The sequence below is a fragment of the Orcinus orca genome, chromosome 5 (genome assembly GCF_937001465.1).
Source record: "Orcinus orca chromosome 5, mOrcOrc1.1, whole genome shotgun sequence".
NCBI lineage: Eukaryota > Metazoa > Chordata > Mammalia > Artiodactyla > Delphinidae > Orcinus > Orcinus orca.
The window spans coordinates 89,429,741-89,445,320 of NC_064563.1; the positions used below are offsets into that span (position 1 = coordinate 89,429,741).

The window sequence follows — 15,580 nt, forward strand, 5'->3', positions numbered from 1 at the left end:
GATGTCCTCAAGAGAAGAGAGGACCATGTTTGGGACAGGACAGCTTCATGGGCCCATCTGCATCACACTCATTCTTAAATTCTAAGATAATTCCACTCAAAGCAGCAAAGCTATTGGAGGTCACCCAGACATCGTCCATAAATGGCTGCCTTTCACAGTGATGACTTCATCAGGGAAGCTGGGAAGGGACTTCCTGTATACAACTTCATAATTGACTTCCCTTTCTTTCTGCAAAGGATTTAGCAAAATGCTTTGATTCTCTCTTCTATCTCTAAGGTAAACATTAGTTTTCTTATGATGTTTCTCTGGAAGGATGACATTAGCATTGAATGACATGACTGCCTTCCTGACATAGGAATCTCTCCACTGAATCTCATTAACAAGACTGACCTTTAATGGAAGGAACAATGGTCACTTTAAGGTTCTTTGCACGTTGTAGATTCCAGGTCTGGTTCTCCTTTTCTGGTAAAAAAGAACAAAGCACAATGGATCAGATACTAAGTTCCTGGTCTCTGATCTGAACAGTTGTTTAAAAACTGTCCAGAATTAACTCTGGTTGCTGAATTTTCTTTTAGCAAGAACTACGTGAAAACCTTCAAACTGTCTAATACTCTTTTCGGTTAAAACTTTCAACTTGGCCTTTGTTTGGGTGCATTTTGGTAGCACTAAGTGAGTCAAATGAGAATGCAGCCTCCTTTCTTGAATGAAGAAGGCTTGACCCTTCTTCTTTTTTTTTTTTGTGGTTCGCGGACCTCTCACTGTAGTGGCCTCTCCCGCTGCGGAGCACAGGCTCCGGATGTGCAGGCTCAGCAGCCATGGCCCATGGGCCCAGCCGCTCCACGGCATGTGGGATCTTCCTGGACTGGGGCATGAACCCGTGTCCCCTGCATCGGCAGGCGGACTCCCAACCACTGCGCCACCAGGGAAGCCCTTGACCCTTCTTCTGATATCATATGGCTCAATATGCCACAGACATCTGAAGAAAACAGCTGCAAAAATAGAGAGCTACTACATTTTTGGTTTGCATTTTTCTTTTTCTTTTTTTTTTAAACATCTTTATTGGAGTATAATCGCTTTACAATGTTGTGTTAGTTTCTGCTGTATAACAAAGTGAATCAGCTATACGTATACATATATCCCCATATCTCCTCCCTCTTGCGCCTCCCTCCTACTCTCCCTATCCCACCCCTCTAGGTGGTCACAAAGCACTGAGCTGATCTCCCTGTGCTATGGCGCTGCTTCCGACTAGCTATCTATTTTACATTTGGTAGTATATATATGTCAATTCTACTCTCTCACTTCGTCCCAGCTTACCCTTCCCCCTCCCCATGTCCTCAAGTCCATTCTCTATGTCTGTGTCTTTATTCCTGTCCTGCCCCTAGGTTCATCAGAACCATTGTTTTGGTTTTTTTAAGATTCCATGTATATGTGTTAGCATACGGTATTTGTTTTTCTCTTTCTGACTTACTTTGTATGGCAGACTCTACGTCCATCCACCTCACTACAAATAGCTCAATTTTGTTCCTTTTTATGGCTGAGTAATATTCCACTGTATATGTATGCTGCATCTTCTTTATCCATTCATCTGTTGAGGGACACTTAGGTTGCTTCCATGTCCTGGCTATTGTAAATAGTGCTGCAATGAACATTGTGGTACATGTCTCTCTTTGAATTATGGTTTTCTCAGGGTATATGCCCAGTAGTGGGATTGCTGGGTTGTATGGTAGTTCTATTTTTAGTTTTTTAAGGAACCTCCATACTGTTCTGCATAGTGGCTGTATCAATTTACATTCCCACCTAATGAAATTTAAAAGTTTTTGCACAGCAAAGGAAACCATAAACAAGACAAAAAGACAACACTCAGAATGGGAGAAAATATTTGCAAATGAAGCAACTGACAAAGGATTAATCTCCAAAATATACAAGCAGCTCATGCAGCTCAATATCAAAAAAACAAACAACCCAATCCAAAATTGGGCAGAAGACCTAAAAAGACATTTCCCCAAAGAAGATATACAGATTGCCAACAAACACATGAAAGAATGCTCAACATCATTAATCATTAGAGAAATGCAAATCAAAACTACAGTGAGCTATCACCTCACATTGGTCAGAATGGCCATCATCAAAAAATCTACAAGCAATAAATGCTGGAGAGGGTATGGAGAAAGGGGAACACTCTTGCACTGTTGGTTTGCATTTTTCTAGGCAGTGAGAATTTGTTTTTTTCTTATATGGCCATCAAAGGACTTATAGTTTACCGAGAACATTGGATGTTGGCAAAACTCTAGAGCTATGTAATTAAGAGATTAAAGAATATATTAGAAGAAATTCACCTAAATACTGAGGGAACGATGTTACACTCAACAGTAAACACTTTTCGTGTTGATCACATATGGCCTATAAGCTGCTGGGGGGGGTCTGTGTTTTCAATCAACAGCCTATTCCATTCCCGTGGTAGGTAGTGGGTAGTTGCCCATAACCACTTGTACTATGCCTAAGAGCTGACATAACCCCTGCCATTGGGATAAGTTGCCCTACTTTGCTCACTTACTGTCTTGAAAGGTACAATTTTGGCAATGGGAATTGAGAACTCTGAATTTTCCTTGGGGAAATGATGACTACCGATAAATATAAGTGGATCCATTACTGCTCGCTACAAAAATGATCTTTGAAAATGGACCTCGATCTGCTGTATAAGATCATTACTTCACAGTAGTAAATATTTGTTGAGTAAAGGGTCAACTGAGTGAACTGGGCCAACTGGGCCAACTGAGGGAGTACAAGACTTTGAAAAGATTCAGGCACTAAATGGCATTTTGTAGTATCAATAATATCTTGAGATTTATTATTTTCTTCCCTTTATTTTTTTCTCATGTATGTCTCAGACTGCCTTGCCAAGCCACTGCTGATGACCCTCACTTAGTGGGAACTAGCGATGGTTGGAAAGGGCCGGATGGGGCCAAAATGAGCTTTTGGCTTCCTTTCCATTCCATTCTGTTAGGTTTTTCTAAGTAGACAAATACTCCTCACTGTTCCTTACCCTGGATGAAGAAAGATCCTCCACAGGCATAATCTTCAGGCTTTATCACAAACACCACATAGAACTGCTCACCTGGAAAATCCTTCTTCTGCACAAGACATAAAGATAGGGAGAAGAAGGGAGAAAGTCCATATAATGGTGGGGGCAAAAAGAAAGAGGAAAGAGAAGAAAAGTAAAGTTCACCTCTGCTCCCTAACTCCTTAGAACGGACTCTCACATTCCCATGATCTACTCCAGGTTATCCATAATAAAATAATTGTTATATCCAAGAAATTATGTAAATAGAGTGTTCTGATTTCAATCTGTCTGGTGCCCACTTGAGTGCTTAGAATTGTAGTAGACCCCGTATAAAATATATGTCAACAGTCTATGTTTAATAATTCATACTTGTATATTAAATTCTTGAATAAACTTTATTTTTTAGGGCAGTTTTAGCTTCACTATATTAAGTTTTTATTATTTTAAAATTTAATGATAAATGACTTTCCTAAAAGTCACACAGTCAGCAGTTAAATAAACAATTTAGGTTAGGGAAGCAAAGACTCAAGTCAGGAGACCTGAGTTACAGTCCTGGCTTTGACTTTCTCTAAGTGGGCTTCTCTGTGTCCCAGTTTCTTATCCATGAATGAAGCATGGTTGACAAGATAATCTTTAAGGTACAGTATATTTATACAACTCTGATTTTTTTTATTATCCCCAAATTTCTGATATTATGTTTAACCCACTGAGAAAATGGCCCAGTACTGAATCATGGGTCCAAAAGAGAAATAATAACTTATTGCCAAACATATTGAAAGTAGGGATATACTGATATGATTTGCACTTCATTAATTTAGTGTCCAGATGATGTAAAATCTGAGTTTCCTACTATGGTTATTTTTTTGTCTTTTTAAATTTGGGACCACATAATGCTGATGTGCTAAGGAAAAAAAAATACTAAAAATAAGAGCAGATATTTGAGATATCGAATCTGAGACATTAAAAATAAAAGCCTGACTAATAGAAGTTTTTTGGTCTGATAGCTAAATTATAATTAACCTCTTCTCATTCATGGCCTGCTATTCAATAAACAGTATCTCCTCACCTAGAGAACAGATCAAATTACAGGTACTCCAAGTAAGTACCACTCTAAAGCTAGGGACAGAATCTCTTTGAAAATATGCTGACATGATGTCTGTACATTTTTGCTATAAAATTACCATTGAAATAATAATTTAATTATCATACCAAAAGGGCAAACTTCTGCACAAATGTGGTTCATATTCCTTTGAACCTGTCCATTCTGTCCAGAGTTGAAGTTATGTTGTGGTTACAATATGTTTTTTTGCAATCGAAGGGTAGTTGATTTAAAATATTGTTTTAGTAGAATATATTTAGTTGTTTTAAATGGATCAGATAAACTTTACCCTAAACCAGCATCCCCCATTGGGTAGATTGGAATCTTTTGCCCTTACTTCTCTAAGCAATCTGTCAGACATGTCCCACTGCATCACAGGTTCCCAAGATTCCCCAAGGGGAACGGAGCACCTGGTAGAGTAGCACTGTCTACTATCACCAAGGCTTTGATTTCAGGTGTAGCAATCTTTGTTTTTTTTTTTTTTTTTTTTAAATGTATTTATTTATGGCTGTGTTGGGTCTTCGTTTCTGTGCATGGGCTTTCTCTAGTTGTGGCAAGCGGGGGCCACTCTTCATCGCGGTGCGCGGGCCTCTCACTATCGCAGCCTCTGTTGTTGCGGAGCACAGGCTCCAGAGGCGCAGGCTCAGTAGTTGTGGCTCACGGGCCCAGTTGCTCCGCGGCATGTGGGATCTTCCCAGACCAGGGCTCAAACCCGAGTCCCCTGCATTGGCAGGCAGATTCTCAACCACTGCGCCACCAGGGAAGCCCGCAATCTTTGTTTTAAAATCAATCAGAAAGGAAAGAGATTCAAGGCACACAGTGAGCGGTAATCCCTTAGGTTTTTCTAAGTCTGGCAGGTAACCTGGCTGGTCCAGTAGGTAATCTGATTATAAATTGTGCACTGTCATTGACAGTAACAACCACAGAAGCGATGTCTCACCTGTAGTGTGATGGCAGCTTTCTTGGTCATGGACTGATAGACACCATTAAATTCTACATTGTGGTCGAGATCATACACTGGGCACTGTAACATGCATGAGGAATAAAAAAGGAAAGCATCACTAATGTCATAGTATACATACCACACATGCCACCTGGATCACAGGGAGGGGGTCCCTACTGAGCCAGAAACCATGAAGAGCTTTCCCCCAGAACAGTCATGAAATAGTCCTCCTAAAACCTGGTGCCTTGTCCTCTGAAGTCAAGGTCACTTTAAATCAAAGAGAACTGAAAAGATCATCTTAAAGTGTATCACACCTTTCCCATTTTTTATTTAACACCTTATGAAACAGAAAGGGCCTAATGACACAATAAAAATTTTAAAAAATAGAGCAAACAGGTTTCTGTTTTTCTTGTGCAGCCCACAAGTTGGTCTTCCTTGTTCTCTGTCATAATCCTCCCTCCCTCCCTTCCTTCCTTTGTTTATTTTGGTGAGGAGTCAACTGCTCTCTATCTCCCCAGATCAATGTCTACAAACACAGACTGCCCACTTGTGTGCACACGATACTGTCTTTATTATTTAGCAGTTTTGTCAGGAATATGTAGTATGAGGATGACATGGCGGTCACCCTTCTCTCTCATTTATCCTGGGACAATATAATACTCCATATTGGAAGGTTGACAGGTTATGAAGACTCACCATGATATTCTGGACTGAGACAACAGAGCATGGATAAGCCATTTCAGACACAACTTTAATGATAACTGAGTCCACATCTTCAGGAAATTTGTATAGAAAATACTAAGAATAAAAAAAAGAAAGATAGGATTTGTTAATGTTAAGAAATGTTTACGGTCAAAAACTCAAGCTTTTTTCCCATGAATAAGGTGGTTTCCTCAAATATTAAGCACAAAGTTCAGATGTAAATCTCAGTAAGCCTCCAGTAATTCAGTCAGCCATTCATCTCTTGCATATTGAGCAAATGCTCTGTGCGGGGCTCAGGCACTAGGAACACAGCAGTGAACGAGAGAAAGGAGCCATTTCATACAATATTGCCATATCATTTTTTATGGTTTTTCCTTCTCAACTAAACTTTGCTACACTTCATTCTAATTTTGACTTAAGAAGATGCCCCCAACCCTTTGAATTAGAGATATGTGAAATGTGACAGGAGACAAGGTTTGCCTCTGTGGGGTCATTTTGAAATATGAAGCTCCTCCTTGAAAAGCAGATAAGCCTGTTCTTCAAGAATCTTAACCACATTCCCACAGGCAAGAATTAGCACTAGACCCACCCTTCCCCTAGACTTTCTTGCCAAAGAATCTATTTCCTGGCTGGAACACAGTGAGATGACATTTAGATTCAAAGACCAAGCCCTACATCTAGCCTCCTGAAATATGTTCACAATTTTGGGCAGAAGTATTTCTCCAATATCATCAGAATAAGGAAACATTTATAATAGACAAAAGTTACACTATTTACCTACTTAGATTATCAATCCACTGGAAAAATTTATTAACTCTAAGCCTTAAACATGTTGCTAATAATGAAGAAAGGGGACTTCTGCCCAGTAGTTATAAATATAGAAACTTGGTTGAGAAGCTTGACATGAAATATACGATTAAAATTTTGAGGAAAACAAACAAAGCGAACTCCTATCCTAGCGCTTTAGTAAATCTATCACTTGAAAGGAGAAGCAAAACCCGTTAAAACTTCATTTTGCATTCCCACATCCTCTTTATTAACCTTATTCTGAGAACCAGAGCAATAAAAATAGAACTTTTTCAACAATCCAAAGCCTTCTGATGGGGAAAAAAATCATCTCAAGATTAAAGAGTGTCATTAACGCTGCTGTTTGGAAGTCTGTTCATGCCTTGTAACAGATGGCAACACTCTCAAGAAGCCACTCCGTTTTTGTGCTTTTATTTTGGAGCTTGATTCAAATACATATAATACAGGGCTCTTCCAAAGGTGAATACTCTGGAATTCCCAAGAGGCGTTCATGGTTCTTAGGGGAACCGTACTTTGTAACTCAAAAGCATTATTATGGTTACTGTTAGCAGTAATGAGCATCACATATAAGCCTGTATATTCTAGGAGTTGGTTTTGTGCCAGCTGTAGACATCTACCGAAGCCTTATCTGTATACCAAGGTATCGCTAATCGTTTTTTACCTTTAAATTACCATAAACCCCAAATAAATAAACCCCTTGCCTTGAGAATCTACTTTTACCAGAAGGAAGCAAGTGACAAGGATCCAAAGCAATGCCTGGAATTTAGGCTAAAAATCACCATCTTGTGTCCTGATTATCTATCCAGTTTCTGTAACCTGCTTCTATCTACAGGAATAGAGGCAGACAGTGGTGATTCAGGTTGTCCGAGTATGTGCAATAGTTTGGGTGGACTTGCAGGAACAGAAAATTTTTCCTACAGTTGAAGGGGATATAAAATATAGGCCAAAATGGGAACAGTTACGAGTAAAGTAAGACCTTCAGAGATGTCAAAGAATTTCTGTTTTGTTTCATGAGTTTGTTTTAAGTATATTTTACTCTAGTTTGTGATTTATATACAAATTATTTGGGCTTTAGTGTTTAACACTTTTTTAAAATAGAAAGAAGTTATAATATATAATCACTGATTTTCAGTCTACAAAGTACATCACGACATTCACACATTTTTATTATATTTATTTATAAATAAATATAATGATATTATATTTATAAATAAATTTATTTATAAATAAATGATATTTATAAATAAATAAATATGATATTTCTATCATATTTATTATAGCTTTCGACAGGACTATTAGACTGTACTCTTTCTGCAGTTGGGGTACAAGTTTTCCCCTCCCTTTCTATATAGATATCTCCCATTGCCCCTAGTAACTAGTGCTTTCAAATATTTCATGAATTAAGTGGCTAATACTCTGAGGGCAATGGATCGTGGGACTTGGTCCTCTTCTGTCACTGGGTGGCAGCATATATGCACTGTGGAGGCTTTCACTGATGGGAAATTTAACTCTTCAAGGTGTGCTGGAGTTGGCTTTTGCAGGTCTGGGGAGCTGATTGTGCACATCGATGCCAAACTCTGTGTTCAATGACGTCACGCTGGCAGCTTGAAATCCGCCAGAGTGGAGGTATTTACACTGCAGAAATGGGCAAATGCTACAAAACAGGGCTTTCACTCTAAGAACCAGTTGTTAAATATTCACCAGCTCACAAGTGGTTGTAACAGATTTACAACATTATCCATATAATATGTTAATCCCAGTTTTAGTACAGTATATCCAAGGCCATTTTTGACAAAGTTGCATTACAGCCTACAGAAGACTTATAATAAATATCAGGACATTAAATAAATCTGTTTTAAACTTGCTATTGCATAAACTTCACTCTTTCAGAAGCTATGAGAGGAGAAAGGAAGGTAGCTAGAAGTGTCACCAGAAAAGCAGCCCAAGTCAATCAAAGTTTTCATCTATTTAGTCTGTTTATGACTATGGCCTAATGGAGAGCACAGCACAAATATCTAATTCTTCTAATAATTTTTGTCAGCATTCCTGTTCTTTCTTAATGACAGGAGAAACTAATTAATTTTACCCATAACACTGTGGAAATTAAAATCTGTCTCATTTTTATTGTACTTTCAGATCAATTGATTATTTTTGTATTTGTTTAGTGGTGGTCTTCCTTTCTCTGTCTCCCCACTCCCATCCTGATTATAAGGTCCGTGAAGGCAGAAGTTGCACCTGTCTCTTCTTCATTCTTCTATCCCTGGCACCTAGTATAATCTATCACTGTACTTGGTACATAGTAGGCCCACAATTTTATGAATGAAGGTTGAGCCAAGGAACATCTGCAAATACTTCATGCCTCCCATTTTACACCAATTCAAGTGATAAGGTTAAAGGTGTGTCTAAAATCCCAGTTACATGAACAACATTCCAAAAGTACAAATATAACTCATGTTGTGAAAGATCGAGGGCAACATCACATGCTAACTCTACCTGTTACCATGGTTTCTTTGGGTAACACCAACAGGAAGAATCATGATAACCTTGAAGCCCTTCACTTACCTGGGGTTGAGAGGGACTGGCAGTAAAGTGAAAGGCAACATTTGTCCTGAGAAATATAAGGGGGAGAGGGGAAAGTGGGGAAAGTGAAAGAAAAGCATAAGTTAGCAAACAAAATTTGTTTATTAAAAAAAAATCTTAAACTAGATGCAAGGAAAGCCCTACCCTTTGAGAAAGGAGTTCTGGGCCCATAAAAGTGACAAAGTGTGCTGCATGGGAACTTGGTGTTTTCAACTCTCAAGAATGATCAAATTGGGGAACTGATCAATTTTATGTCTTTGTAAACCCATGAAGTCATATCTATACAAGTAAGTACTTTGTTGACTTTTATAGACACATTTGTCTTTGGATTCTCTTAAGATTTTACAATCAAGTACAGGGTTTAGGTGTCAGAAGTGGTCTGAAAGAGAGAGGAAAAGAAGGTTTGAGGTTCATTTGCATAATTCAGATAGCACTTCAAAATTTTGATGTATCCATGGCAAAAGATCACTTTTTAAAACATGTGGTGGATAGATAATCACCATGGGAGGGTCTCTAGGGATAGGAGCATACTCTTCCTGCCCCCAAGCACCCCCAGTTGTCTACATTTCCCTCCAAGGTTGTGTACTCTTTGGGTTAGGCATTGCATTCTAAGACCCTTCTTAAAATGCACATACCACCAAAAGAATATAATGAAGTTATTTTCTCTCCAATTATTAATTTGCTGTGAATTATTTTATTAGATATTTTATTAGATATTTTCATTCTTCTGTGAAAGACAGAAATGATCCAGCACTGAGGAAAGGACAGTGTGAGGAGCATGTGGGAACCATACATCTGTAGCGTAGAGTGCTGTTGGAAGGAACATACGTGAACAGTTCAAGAGACTGGAAAACAAAGAGAAATTTGCTCTTCTCTGTAGTCATGTAAGGGCTGTTTGGGGCTTTTGTTCTTTCTGGTTCTTGCCTCATTTTTAGTTGTGAAGATCACTCACACATGCCCACTGCACTCTCAATGCCTGCGTCTGGGGAGTGTCATGATCCCAACTGTCCAGTGTGACCTGCACTTCTGGGAACCTGAACCTGAACTTCTTCTGGGGTCCTTCCCCAGCTTTATCCCCCAATGCTAAGGAGTCTTTCTCTTCACTCCTAATTTTCCTTTTATAAAAATTAAATAGTTTAACATTTTTATTAAAGATTCCTTTAGAAAGGGCATGTCAGGACATTTAAGCATGAAGTTTATAATTGGAGGTGTTGTTTAGAAGTCATAAAATTTGAGCACTATTTCTAAAGGTAATGAAAAACAATTCAGGCTGTAAGCAGATGAGGCTTAGAGTTTAGCAATGGATGCAATTTGTATATATTCACTCTCAGTAGAAATCATCATCAGAGTCAAGGATTGGTTCTGCTGACATATGGTTAGTAACTCGTGATCTTAAGTCACCTAAAGAAGCCAAAGTCAGTGTCAAATCCAGTTGTGTGTGTTCTCCTGAGATTCCACAGCCAGAGTCAGGACCCGCAGTGCTGTGTGTGGCTCTCAGCGTGTGGGGAGTGTCATCTGCTATTACCAGGGCAACACGGGGCCCTCAATTCTGTTTGTTGCCAGGTCAGGGGAACAAAGAGGACAGTGATTTTCTTGGCTGGCAACAGACAGTGTAAGATTTCCAGGAGAAAACAGTTTTCTTTGGCCAGCAATTTGTTTTTAAATTCTCCCCTGTCATTTGAATTGCAGTTATAACATTGAATGTGTGGACATTGATAGGAATTTTCTGTTTTTATTTTTTTCTTGTTCTTTATGTTTGCTTTACTAGTACAACACATACAAACTTTGAAAACACTTTATTTTCTTTAAGACTATCACATTTAAGTCTTCTCTTTCTCATGGAGTCAACAGTGTGTGCAAAATAAACATGGTGCCTGTTGCAGATGAAAGGTTCTGTTTCCTTCCCCATGGGCCTCAGTGGAGGTGGGGAAGGTTTATTTTATCAGGTGTCATTAAGCAACAGAACAAATCTAACTGACACACATGTACACCTTTAGTTTTAGAGAAGGAAGTACACAATTTTCGACTTATTTGAAAAAATTAAACACAGGAAACAAAAGTTTATTCAATAAATAAGAAAACCCAAAAGCTAATTTTGTTTCCTCATTTTGGCTAGCTTGAGGGAGAGGGAAAGAGAAAAGGAACAGAGGAGTCAAGATTGATGGGTGTGCAGGGAAGGGAGACAGGAGAAGAAGGAGAAAAGGGCCCATGGGGAAGGGAGAAAGAAGGGGGAGAAGTATCTACAGGAGAGTAATAAAACAGAAGGAAAAGGAAGGGGGGATGGGAAGAAAGGGTAAGTGGAAAGACAGGCAGAGACAAAAACTAAGTCGTTTTTGAGGTGAGTACAGAGAGGACTGTGAGATTCAGGGCACCATATTTATCTTCTGACAGCAAGCCCCTAGCACAGAGCACAGTGAGCGTTGAAAACCCTCACTTTGTCGAAGGAAATCACACTGGTTATTCACTTGGACTATGGACTTCAGAGTATCATTTCCTGTTATCTCCTTACTGCCATCTGTCATGAACTGCCTTTGCTTATCCAAAATCTTTCCCCAACCCTCCATCATCTGTAACCCTCCACCTCAAGGCTCTGGCTGAAGTATAAACTCTCCACGCATGTGCTAAATCCTGTCTTTTCTTCCCTCCTCTGGGACGTTGCTTCTACAAAAATCCAACTCTCCTATAAATTTTATCCGCCTTTCTACTCCTTAGTTTATAAATATACTCTAGTCTCAACTATTTTCAAAATAAATAACAAACAAAAGCACCCCCCAGAATTGCCCTCTTTTCCCCAAATTTCTCTCCTTTGATGTCATTCTATATCCTTCTCCTTCACAACCAGCCTCTTCAAAGAGTGCTCTGCTCCAATCCCTCATTCATGCTTCCCTCTCCCCACTGCTGTCAGGATTCTTTTTCCACCATCTCCCTGAGGTTGCAGTCACCTCCTTGTAGTTAAATCCAGTGACTTAGTTCTTAATTTTCTTTACCTGTCTGTGACAGTTGACACTGACAGCCACTTCCTCTGTCTTAGATCTTCCTCCCTTGGGCTCTGTGACCCCTGCTTTCCTGGGTTTTCTTCCACACATCTGACTATGCCAAGTCAGCTTCTTCTGAGAGCTCCTATCTCTCAGACGATCCCTTATATGAGAATGTGACCCACAGTCTTGTTCTTGATCTCCTCGTTTTCCTTAGCCACATACATCTTCATTCATATATGTATAATTATATATATTATAATTGCCATAAAATCCATATATATAAATATTCAGTTGCCACAAAAACCACAACAATGGTAGTGAATCACAAGTTTCCATGTCCAGCCCAGGGCTATCTCCTGGGCTCCAGTCACAGAAAAGGGTTTCTCTGCTGGGCTTCTGCACTTCGCTGGCCCTCAAGCATCTCAAACTCCATATGATCAAAAGGGAATGTACTCCCGTTTCCCTGACCCTGACCTGCCACGTCTGTCGATAAGCCTCACCTGACTTGTGACATCCTTGTTGGAGTTGTCTTGGATTCCCTTTTTATCCCTTCCACAGCTGACTGCTCACCAAGTCTTACTGATTCTATCAGTGTAAATGTAACCTGGATGCACCTGCTCCCACCTGAAGCACTGTCTTTGCTCAGTATAGCATCCAATAAGAAAAAAAAACAAAACTGAAAAACAATGTAAATCACTGTACTCTACCCTAAAATACCAAAGGGCCTTTACATAGGATGACATATAGCAAAATGGTCTAAAAGACTCTTTACTCATCCATTTCCTCAAAAATCGATTACTTTTCACAGCACAGTAGCTGAGCTATCGCACTCAAAACCCTCTCTCAAAACAAAGACTCAAGATCCCTACTTAGAAGGCTAGAGGAGGGTTGAAGCCTTCAAGTGTTCATGTAAGACTATATTTTTGATTCTGCCACATGTAGTTTTTGAATTTGTGAATTATCCCCATGTGTATTACTTGACTCTTTTTCTCCCTTACAACTTTGTTGCTACCATGATATGTTCAGGTCCTAATACTTTTTTAATTCTTCTCTGTTCAAACTTTTGATTTGTCTGTGTGCCTCTACCCTCTCCTCTCCAGTTCATCTTCTACACGGCTACTAAAGTCATCTCAAAAATCAGACCTGTTGATGATATTCTGTTGCTTAAAATCTTTTAGTGGCTTCCATAACCTTAAAGATGAAGTCTAAACTGCCTGGTGCAGCAAAAATATCTCAAAGATCAAGGATTGGGTACTGCCTGTTTCTCCCCTTACCTCCTGTAACTCCACCTCAGGCACCATAGGGACCAGCCTTCCTGAAGCTTCTACTCAGTGGCCTCTCTGTTGCTCAGCCCTCTCTCCTGAGCATCGTGCTGTATAAGTTCAACACTCTGCCAGGCACTGCACTTCAAGTTCAACATGTCCCAAAGTGAACTTATCTTTTCCTTCCCTCCTCAAAATACTCATTTTCTCTTAGGGGCACCACCATCTACAAGTTAGATGGTCATCCTAGGCTCTCCCACTTCCCTTACCCTGAATATCCAATCAAGTTTTGTCAACTTCACCTCTAAATTCTTCAGTTCATTTCATTATTTATCTTGACCACGGCATCAGCCTCCTAATTTCTCTGCATCCAGTCGAGTCCCCCTCAAATCCATTATCCATACAAATATCACAACATAGACAACTGTCTAAATTTCTTTCTTTTTCTTTTTAAACTATCTGTCATGCATTTTCCATTCTTGGGGATATCTTTTTTTTTTTTTGGCCAAGCCACATGGCTTGTGAGATCGAACCCAGGCCCACGGCAGTGAAAGCATGGAGTCCTAATCACTGGACCACCAGAGAATTCCCAACAGCTCTTCCAGGCTCCTCCCACCCCAGGAGCAGGTGCCTGCCTGTTCCTGCAGCCTCCTGCTGTTCCCTATCTGCAACTTCACACTCTGCAGCACTGAGCGCCAGGGCAATGGGGTCTGGGAAAAGGAGTAGGGGCAAAGCTGGTGTATGTGCATGTGTGGAGGCAGGTGGGGGAGAGTTAAGACGGCATGGAGTAATGCTTTAAGGCAGAAGTTAATTTTTTAAGCTGGATTTAAATAAATAAATGCTTCATGGAATTGAGAAATATATTTAGGGCAACAAAAATTAGGAGGACGGTGTTAAACAGAAAGTAGAAATAGCATGGTATAGTGGGAACAGCTCAGAACTGCAAGTCAGAAGTCGAATCTAATTTTGATTTTCTCCTTTCCTGGCTGTGTGAGTTTGGACAAATCACTTAACCTCTCTGGGCATCAGTTTGCTCATCTGTAAAAATGAAATGAGTGGATTCAATTCCCAAAGTTCCTTCTATTCTTAAAATTTATGATTCTAGAAAAAAATAATGCTTGTAGTCTGCCACTGAAAAACATACAACAGAAACTGCAATGTTGGGAAATTTGAGTTCTTCAGTGTTTCTCTCAATACCTGAGTTCAGATCTCCCCACAGTCCTCAGCTCTTGCCTGTTACCATCATCCTCTGGATTTCTGAGTTTCCAGCAAGGCTGGTGTGGGACAATCCAGAGCCAGGGAGGAAGAGACACATATATCTTAGTTACCATCTCTTCTCGGGCTTATCTTATTCGCGTAAAAACCCTGGTAACTGTGTGCATTTTGAAATGCTCTGCATGTCTGGTTGCTGAGGTCAGGTCACATTGTGAGAGGCGGAAACAGAAAACAATATGAGGGAATAGACTTGCGGTTTCACCACATGCGTATCATTCAATAACCCTCTCACAGAGTTGTGACCTTATGGCTTCAGTTTCACAGAATTCAGTTTTCCAAAGGGTCTAATTAGCCTCACAGATACCAGCCCTAGAATTCAAGTACACTACTACCAGGTGTACTTGTCACTACCAGGTGACAGCGACAGGTCAGACACACAGAGACCAGTTAGTAAATGCAGGGCTTCTCCAAAGTTCAAAATGCACTCTGTTCGGGTAAAGTGCTGCCACCTCCTTCAAATTATGAGTACGAATTCCCATACTGTTTAATATCACAGATTAATTTAGTTATTAACACAATTAAACACAAGCACCGCATTTAGAAATTGCTTAAAGGTAGCTGTTCTCAGCTCTGCTGCACATTAGAATCACTTGGAGAACCTTAAAAATGTATATACTATAACGCTCAAAACTCCCTCCTAGAGACTCATATAATTGATCTATTTCTGCCTTTTTTGGGGGGCTGGTTCTTTGCTCTTGAAATTATCACATCACTTTTTTCTACACCAAAATTAATGGAGGGACTTGGGAAAAAAATGCTGTAACTACTTCACCATCCTTCTGACCATTCATTAATCTATCTGTCCATCTGTATCTATGGGTATACACTGTCAAGGGGTGTAGAGAGGACCAAGATAGATATTTGGTTCATATC

General features: G+C 39.7%; 1 protein-coding gene across 4 annotated transcripts in view; it reads right to left on the reverse strand.

Moving 5' to 3' along the window:
• SIDT1 (SID1 transmembrane family member 1) overlaps positions 1–15,580 on the reverse strand; it is an 88,370-nt gene that overhangs the window by 42,118 nt on the left and 30,672 nt on the right. For all 4 annotated transcript variants that reach the window (XR_007477590.1, XR_007477589.1, XM_004272052.3 and 1 more), the window contains exons 4-8: positions 9,175–9,220; positions 5,800–5,901; positions 5,101–5,184; positions 3,044–3,131; positions 391–462 (exon numbers count right to left, since the gene is read on the reverse strand). Coding sequence is in view for 2 of the 4 variants with exons in the window: in XM_004272052.3 (XP_004272100.1) it covers positions 391–462; positions 3,044–3,131; positions 5,101–5,184; positions 5,800–5,901; positions 9,175–9,220 (392 nt within the window). In the remaining 2 variants the exon portion in view is untranslated. The remainder of the gene's footprint in view (positions 1–390; positions 463–3,043; positions 3,132–5,100; positions 5,185–5,799; positions 5,902–9,174; positions 9,221–15,580) is intronic.